This window comes from Triturus cristatus, chromosome 7 (assembly GCF_964204655.1).
Source record: "Triturus cristatus chromosome 7, aTriCri1.1, whole genome shotgun sequence".
NCBI lineage: Eukaryota > Metazoa > Chordata > Amphibia > Caudata > Salamandridae > Triturus > Triturus cristatus.
In genome coordinates, this window is record NC_140590.1 from 246092783 (window position 1) to 246101814 (window position 9032).

The following is a 9032-nucleotide window of genomic DNA, read 5'->3' on the forward strand; positions in this document are numbered from 1 at the left end:
GTATATTCATGCCTAAGTGTAGACGAACAAACCAGGGAATGGAGCCATCTCAGGCTGAATTTATAAGTATAAAGAGAACTGCTAGTAACGTTCACGCTTAGAGATCGCAGCCCTTCTGGCAGATGGGTAGCCCTTCCTTTGAATTTTCACTGGTCCAGGAGTGTTCTGATGAATGGTTATGAGGGTCCCATTTTAATACCTGGTGCCAGGCTTTGTGAGGGAGTTGCCTAGCCTACCCCATAAAATTGGTTTTGGTCAGTTCTTTTCCTGGTTCTGGCTACAAAAGGTCTAGGGGAACAAAGGTAAGGAACGGCTTGGTGTCAGGATTCTTTGTCTGTGCTGTGGACATAGTCCTTTGAAATATAATCAGGGATGGGTACAGCTCCTCCCCAGCCATGCTGCTAGGAAAACCCTCTTCCAGCTAAGCCTAGGGCCCATTGTTCACAGTCTGGGCCCAAGACACATTCTTGATGGGAGAACCATTAACAGGCTGAGGCTGCAGGAAACTCTAGAAAGGCCTTATAAATTTTGTCCAGGAAAATGCCAACTTTCTAACGGTGAAATTCTCAAAATTCTAATCTACAATCCGACTTCAATATTATATATAGGGGAACGATTATTACAATTAATTTGAGTGCAAACAGATTTTCTCTATCTGCTCCCCAATCTGAAGTTAGCTCTCATTAATTGAAAGAAGGTAACCCTGTGTTAGCCTATAGGAGAGATTGGCCTAAAAACAGTAAAAAGCTATTTTAGGAGTTTTTCACTGTCAGGACATGTACAACTTAAATACACTTGTCATACCATTTAAATACCATGCACCCTAATCTATTAGAGCCTAACTTAGTATTGACTTGTAAGAAAGATTTATGCCTGGCCAAAGGTTTGTTTTTCCAGCTCACAATCTGGCAGCAGGGCTCTTGCATGCAGGAGTATGAATAAGTATGTAGCAGCAGTGCTCTTGTATGCAGAAATATGAATGCTAGGTAGCAGCAGGGCTCTCACATGCTTGAATAAGAATGGATAGGTTGCAGCAGGGCTCTTGCATGCAGGTATATGAATGGATATGTAGCAGCAGGGCTATCACATGTTTTAATATGAATGCGTAGATGGCAGCAGGACTCTCACATACAGGAATATGAATGGAAGGTAGCAGCAGGGTCTCACATGGTTGAATATGAATGGATAGGTGGTATCAAGGCTTCTGCATGCAGCTATATAAATGGATATGTAGTATCAGGGCTCTTGCATGCAGTAATATGAATGGATAGGTGGTAGCAGGACACTTTCATGCAGGAATATGAATAAATAGCTAGCAGAAGGGCTATTGATCCAGCGGTAATTACCTGGTAATTTCCCTATCCAAAACCACATCACATATGGTTTACTGCTGTAAAGGTTGAAAAATTATGGATCTTTTGATGACCGTGTTTCACCAAACAGGAGACTTTACATATATATGAAAATTAAATGCAAACAATATTAGAGGCAATAATAAGAGTGGTGAGTTATTTTAAAGGGTTTTATTTAAGTCAAAAGTTAAGGTTCTCTGACTCTTTATTCATTAGTCAAATATAAATCAGGTTACAGAATTGAAAAATAGGAAAAATAGCATTAATACAGAACATATTACAGTCTGCATTTAAGCATCACATATAGGAAGGGAAATGTGGCACAAATTGTCAGTCAAAACTCTTAAAGAGTTTCTAAGAAAAAGAGTAAGTCTTACAAGGTTAATCAATAATTAATAATGGCAAAAATATCCCATAAAGAGAAATAAATGCAGTTTAGCACCTAAAATCTAAATCTGTTCTGATCCTTTCAGTCTTTCCCTCTGCCTCTGCTTCGCTGTGCTAGTCTGTGTCTCTGTCTCAAGCTGCACCATAGCCCCCACAGAATGCAGCCCCTCCCTGTCTCTGTGTCCAACACAGAAACTGGGCATGGCCCTCAGAACAGGCGCGCAACACCCATTGGGCTCACCGGGCTTCAGCCCCCCATCATGTGTGTCAGCCCAGCTGAGACAGCCTCGCGGGCTGGCGTCCGTTTAATTGCAGCCGCACCCGAGTACTTCACAGGTCTTTAAAAGACCATTTATTCGTTAATGAGGCTTTTGTTGTGTTTTCACCCCTTCTTACCGCCACTCTGCCTATGGCTAGAAGACTTAGCCCCACCCGAAATCTTTTTCAGCCCCCCCCGAAATTTGGCTCTAGTTGCCCGCCTGCCTCAGAAAATATGAAAAAAGAAGAGAGAGGCAAAAAGGGCACTCCTCCCACTTGTAAGCCATATTTCAAGTAAAAGTTCACGTGCTCAGTCCTCATAGCTGGTCCAATCAGAACTTCAAGACATATCATCTCCCCATGGGCTGACTGGATACGTCATTAATCAGGCTTGTTCCTGTTCAAATTTCAGTCTTGTGATTTATGAAAAAAAAGTGTGTTCTTCTCTCCGGGCCCGATTCACAGAACAAACTTAAGACAAAATCCTAAACTTAGTACCATTTTGGTATTCACAGAATGCACTTACTACTTCTGGTATTCACAGAATGAACTTACTACTTTTGCGATTCACAGAATAAACTTACTACTTTTGCTATTCACAGAATGGATTTAAGACTACTAACTTTACGTCCGCACTCGGGCCGGAAATTCCGGCCCGGAGGCGGAGCTTCCGGCCCGGAGGCGGAGCTTCCGGCCCGGAGGCGGGGCTTCCGGGCCGGAGGTGGGGATTCCGGCCAGTGGCGGAGATTTAAAATCTCCACCTCTGGGCCGGAAGCTCCGCCTCCGGCCCGGAAGCCCCGCCTCTGGGCCGGAAGCTCCGCCTCCGGGCCAGAATTTCCGGCCCGAGTGCGGACGTAAAGTTAGTAGTCTTAAATCCATTCTGTGAATAGCAAAAGTAGTAAGTTTATTCTGTGAATCGCAAAAGTAGTAAGTTTATTCTGTGAATACCAGAAGTAGTAAGTGCATTCTGTGAATACCAAAATGGTACTAAGTTTAGGATTTTGTCTTAAGTTTGTTCTGTGAATCGGGCCCTCCACGTTTAAACAGGCTACAAAAACATGCAACATAGTGAAGGTCGAAGGAAGCGGTAGGCAGGATTTTTTATCAGGGCCCTTTCATTGAAAGTTGCTAGGGAAAGAGGAGCACATTCCAAAATAATGTTTCTGTTTAGTCCACTAAAGCAAACTAAAATCACGTGGTTTTCTACACTGTGAAACACAATTCAGCACATTTCTACTCTTGCACAAATACATGATGCCATTTTGAAAGTACAAATACATTTTCTAAATTAATGTGCATTCTATAGTGAGATTACACATGGATTAATCACATATAAGCATGGCTGTTCAACTGATTAAGCATGTTTTCACATAAAAGCACTTCCAAACTGAAGCCCTATGTTTTCATCTTGCTTTTCCACAATCTGCGTGCCATTTTAGAAGTCATGTCTGCAGCTTTTTGTCATACATTTTAAAGGTGAAATCTAAGCTCCATCAATTCACCCTTTTGATAAATATCAAATCATTGTACCTCAAATGATTTCGAAATTTATCACACTAATTTAATTTCACATGTTACATTTGTTTTTTTAAAAAAAGACATCATTAGTTGACTCAAATATATGTTTTTCTCTACCTAAAATATTACTACTCATCTTTAGTACACAGGTGTCTAAAAGAAAGCCCTACTAAATTAGTATGTTCTTTATCACTGGTTATTACAAAAGCTGAGCATATAACAATGTCACCTCTATTTCTAAGGCCACACAAATTTGGTCTGTAAGCAGATCATATATGGCCAAGATCAAATGTTGTTGTGCAGATTTCTCTAAGTAGCTTCTTGGAACAGTTTGACAGATCTCATGTATTTGTTTCAGCAAATTTTGGCTGCGTGTCACCTGCTTGCCTTCAGGGTGGCTCAAACAGTGTGGCATCCTTTACTTTTTCCATGCATTTTGACCACTCAGGTGCTGAAAAACATTGACAGAGCACCATCAATTCCGTGCATTTTCCAATCCAAGCCTTTCACTTTTATTTTCACTTTGATCAGATTCAGATGTTTCAGCTATGGGTGCAAATGATTTTTCAAGGGACCACTGCAAACTTTGTGGTTTCCCTTTCAGCCAGCTTTTTCCTACCTCCACTCGTAGGCCCACAGCACTCATTTCTTCTATTGAGGCTGCATCTGACTCTTTCACCCTTTGGATACTGCTTTCATCTGAGTCAGTTTCCACTTTTTGCTTTTCCAGTGCCACCTCAGTTTTTTCTAGTGCGCCTTCAAACTCTGTGTGTTCCTTTACAGCTTGTCTGACCCTCTTCTGTGGACTTTGACCACTGCTGGCATTTTTTCTTGAAGAGGAGCTGTTTTATCAGGGGGACACAGGACCATACGTGTGTGAGAGGCATGCACCCAATTTGGAAGGCCACCCCATTTCACAACAGTCTTTGCCAGGATAATTTGGAACAGGCCTTTCCATTTCACAGCATCTCTCAGATCAAAGTTTTGACACCATTCATTATGTAGATCTCGTGTAGCAGCTGCAATCTGGTGAGAAACTGCACGCTTCACATCAGTCAGACCTTCACGGCAATGGCTAGTCTTTTCATTAGTCGTTTCACAAGTGCATTTGCATGTAAATACTCAAGCAACTTTGGTGATGCTGAAACACAGGGCCCGATTCACAGAACTAACTTAAGACAAAATCCTAAACTTACTACCATTTTGGTATTCACAGAAGGCACTTACTCATTTTGGTATTCACAGAAGGCACTTACTCATTTCGGTATTCACAGAAGTTAAGAGTCCTAACTTTAGGACTCCTAAATGCCTTCTGTGAATACCGAAAGCTTTAAAATTAGGATTTTTCTCAGTTTAGTAGTAGTATAGTTAGGACTCCTAACTTTAGAACACGTAAATGCCTTCTGTGAATACCGAAAGTCTTAAAATAAGGATTTTTCTCAATTTAGTAGTAGTAAAGTTAGGACTCCTAACTTTAGGACTCATAAATGCCTTCTGTGAATACCGAAAGCCTTAAAATTAGGCTTTTTCTCAGTTTAGTAGTAGTAAACTTAGGAGTCCTAACTTTAGGACTCCTAAACTGAGAAAAATCCTAATTTTAAGACTTTCGGAATTCACAGAAGGCATTTAGGAGTCCTAACGTTAGGACTCCTAACTTTTGTGAATACCGAATTGAGTAAGTGTCTTCTGTGAATACCAAAATGACTAAGTGCCTTCTGTGAATACGAAAATGGTAGTAAGTTTAGGATTTTGTCTTAAGTTAGTTCTGTGAATCGGGCCCACAGTCTTTTGCTAAGTGTAACTCTGTGCTGCCTTTGTGTTTCTTTATTATGCTTGAAACTTCAGGCAGATAGCTACAATCCACTTCTTGTCCAGTCTGTGGTTCTGAACTCATCATCTTTGAGACCTCATTATGATCTGATTTCAGAGAAACTGGCAATCTATACCTGGGCATCAGCTTTTGCAATAACACATTTGAGACTAACAGGATACAATATTGTGCAACTGAATTAGCATTTCTCTTTCCCAGGACAACAGTGACTCTCAATTGAGAAATTATATTGCATGTTATGGTAAGGGCAATCAATCTCGAATTTTGGGCTGAGGTAACTGCTGTCAGCCATGAAACTTTGACAACATAATGTATAGGAAGCACAGCATGTGCTGCTCTTAATGTGTCATTGTTACCTTTCAAATATGGTCTATCTACAAAATGGTTGGGCTGAATCAGACGTTCATCATTAAAGTCTAACTTTGGTTTCAGGCAGAAATTCATGACATTTAAACATTTATGTTCAGTTTGATCACAAACAATTTAATTTGCTGGCAGTAAGCTAAAACATTTGAATTTAGACATTTCTTGGTCACAGTATTTTCCCGAAACAACTCCACAAAGGAAGCCACCATTACAATAATTGGAAATGCCATTATTATAAACTCACTCTTTTTATGACTGACATCTACCACACCTACTAAATTAAGGCAGCTGGGCATTTCTGTGACGTTGGGATCAAGGGTCATTGGGAAATACGTCACAGACCTTTAAACAAATTCATGTTTTTGAACAGGCACTGAGAGAGCGCAGCTCTCCCTCTCACTGCACATTAGTGTATTTTCTTTTAAATAAACTTGCATTCCTAGTGCCGGGGCGCGACACCTTTTCACTTTCAACTCTAGGAATGTTTTTGTGCAATTGTTGTCCAATGGAAGCGGATCAGACACATCCTTGTGTGTCAGCCCCAGTAAAGACTTAGCCACTAGGGAAAGGTTTAGTAACCACTCACTACAGCAGCTAACCATTCCCAAAAACTTCCTGACTTCATTCTGAATTTGAGGTGGATTCATCTGGTAAATTATTTCCACTCTCTGTGGTGACACCTTTCTACCTCCCTTTCCAATTATGTGTCCCAGACATTCATTTTCTTTCTGACAGTACTCCTCACTAGCTTCATGCAATGGCACTGTGACATGAACTTGGCAAAAATCAATAACAGTAAGCCATTCTTCAGCACATGGAATGTGAAAAAATATATTGGCTGGATTCGGTACCACAGGACAACATGGAAAAATTATGCTATTAATCTCCTGCTCTAAACTGTTCTTTTCATTTAGTTTCTGCGAACCTGTGATCAGAAAGTTACATAAACTTCCAATCAATTCCATCAAAAATCCTTTTATTGGTAAAATTCCTGCAACTGATGCTGTTCTTGAATACATGTCATCTAATTCTAATTTGAATGAGACATGCTCTGCACATTTAATTAATCTGACATCTTTCTCTTTGAACTCTCTTATTTCTGTGTTTATTATTGTTTTCAAATCAGAAGGTAATTTTTCAGCTGTCTTTTCTGAAAACAATGCTACAGCTGTCTCTTGTTGGGCCATTTTAAAATGTACATCCTCATCACGAATCTGAAAATTAACATCATCTGGTGTATAGTAATCTGTGCTGTTTAATTTGCAAAACAATTGTTTTTCTGTCAGGCCTTCTTTCTGGAAATAATTCACATTTGCTCTGGACAACTTATTTAAATTAATTGTAGCATTTTCCATATTTTGTGGGACCATTTGGGCTTGAAAAATTCCTGCCATTGGTACCCGTTTCTGAACTGACATTTGCATTTGCTTAGCTGGCACCTCTTGCACCTGCATTTCTCTCTGTTTTTTCACATTTCCTACTGCTGCATCATGTTTAAATTTAAATTTCTTCTTCCAGTGCTCAAATCTGTCACAAAGATGGCAAAATGACACTTTTTCCAGCAGTACAACATCCATACCTGAATTTGCACAAACCAAAACACCTTTATTTCCGTCCTGTGGAACACCAAATCTTCCTTGAGCACTTTTTACCACTGCTTGTGAAACATCACCCTGTACCACAATTTTATTCTCTGCAAACAGCTTATTCTGAAAATGTTTCTGTGCAAACCTTCTCTGTACCATCATAGGTTTTTCTTCAAACTCTTTACTTCATTCCCTGTCCAGCACAATAGTAACCTTCATCCTTCAGGTGCCATTCTATCAGCTTTTGCTGTATGTGCACACTGATCTGATCAAAAAATATTAAACCAATAACCAACTGAGTCACAAAGAATATTATGCTAGTGGCATCAGGACACTGTCTACCACTATGTTGCTGAAACATTAAACACACACTTTCACAAAACTCATGAACTAATTTTAGCTCCTGTTTTGTTCTTTTAATCTGTACCCAATTAACATATTTTGCTGGCACGCTGCCCTTCAGAAAAGTATTCACTGCTTCATTTTTCTCAACAAGAGAAAATGATGGTGCATTCATGCAAACATTTTTCACTGTCTCCTCACCTGGCCTTTGCATTGCAACTTTAGATTTAAACCATAATTCACTTTGCATGGCAGTGTCAAAAATCATTTCCAAATTAATACACAACTCCTTTAAAATTTCGATAAATCCATCAACTTGTGGGTACCACAGCATAAGTTTGTCTCTCAATTTCAGGAATGTGTTCAGAAATTCTGCAAGTTCACTTTGGTTCCGTGGCACATGAACATGCACTTCTCCCACCATTTTTCTCAATGAGCAAGCAAAAGCTTTCCCTCATTCTGCTTATTATTTTCCTCAACTAAATCTGGTGGTTTCTTTTTCTTATCCAGTTTCCTTGCTAGGTCTGGTGGTTTCTTTTTCTTATCCAATTTCCTTGCTAGGTCTGGTGGTTTCTTTTTCTTCTCATGTTTTCTTGTGCACTTGTCTCCTAATTTCTCAAATCCATTGCATTTAAAAATATATTTCGTTTCTGCAATTGCATTTCTGAAGAACACATTGTCTCATTTGCCTCTTCATTTATGTGTACCCTGAAGCTTTTCTGAAATGGAAAACTTCCTGAAACATTAATTTCATATTTTTGAGCCAAATCCTTCAGTCTACCATGTGTAGTTACTGCACATGTATTTTTTTCCTTACTCAGGGAAATTAATTATTTTTCCTGACACTGGTTCACATTTTCATGATGAAATAGCAAGGACTGTTAATTTCTCCATGCTCAAATGTTGAATTTAAAACACTAAGCTGTTTCTCTTTTTCGGGGTCTGGGTTAATTTGTTCCCCCATGCTTTCTATCTTTTTAATTACTGCTGCTTCCTCAAAGTAGGTTTGAAAAATCCCATCTTCAAATATATTCATTTTATCCTGGGCTGTGGGTGCTGTAAACACCATTTTTCCCCATCTTTCAATGCTTGGCCTGTCTGGGGTAGTTTCTGTTCAATAATCTGTGCATTCTGAGTTTCTGGAATAAACCCTGACATATTTACTCCTTCTACAACTCTTTGAACGTTTTGAGTAGGGCCCATATTAATTTGAACAGTCATAATTTGTCTAGGCACTGTCTGCACATCTGCAGTTTGTAGATTTGTCACTGAATCAGTCACATTTGAAGCAGAAACACCTGGAGGTATCACTGTCAATGCTGAATCAACAGGTAGTGGGTCAATCTGAAATGTCTGCACATTTCTCTCATTCTGTATTTCTCTCTTTTCAAC

The 9032-nt window shown here is 39.5% G+C and overlaps 1 protein-coding gene across 1 annotated transcript; it reads right to left on the reverse strand.

Annotated features, from left to right (window-relative positions):
- Window positions 1-1508: 1508 nt before the first annotated feature.
- On the reverse strand, window positions 1509-8324 carry LOC146809323 (uncharacterized). Its single transcript, XM_085616124.1, has 3 exons — window positions 3028-8324; window positions 2223-2443; window positions 1509-1946 (listed from the first exon to the last, which is right to left on the reverse strand). Exon 1 carries the CDS (start codon window positions 7458-7460, stop codon window positions 6057-6059), a length of 1404 nt encoding a protein of 467 aa, XP_085472250.1. The 5' UTR covers window positions 7461-8324; the 3' UTR covers window positions 1509-1946; window positions 2223-2443; window positions 3028-6056.
- Between the last annotated feature and the right edge of the window lie 708 nt (window positions 8325-9032).

Coding starts and splice junctions, on each gene's coding strand:
- LOC146809323 (XM_085616124.1), bottom strand. CDS start 7,460: ATGATGGTACAGAGAAGGTTTGCACAGAAACATTTTCAGAATAAGCTG.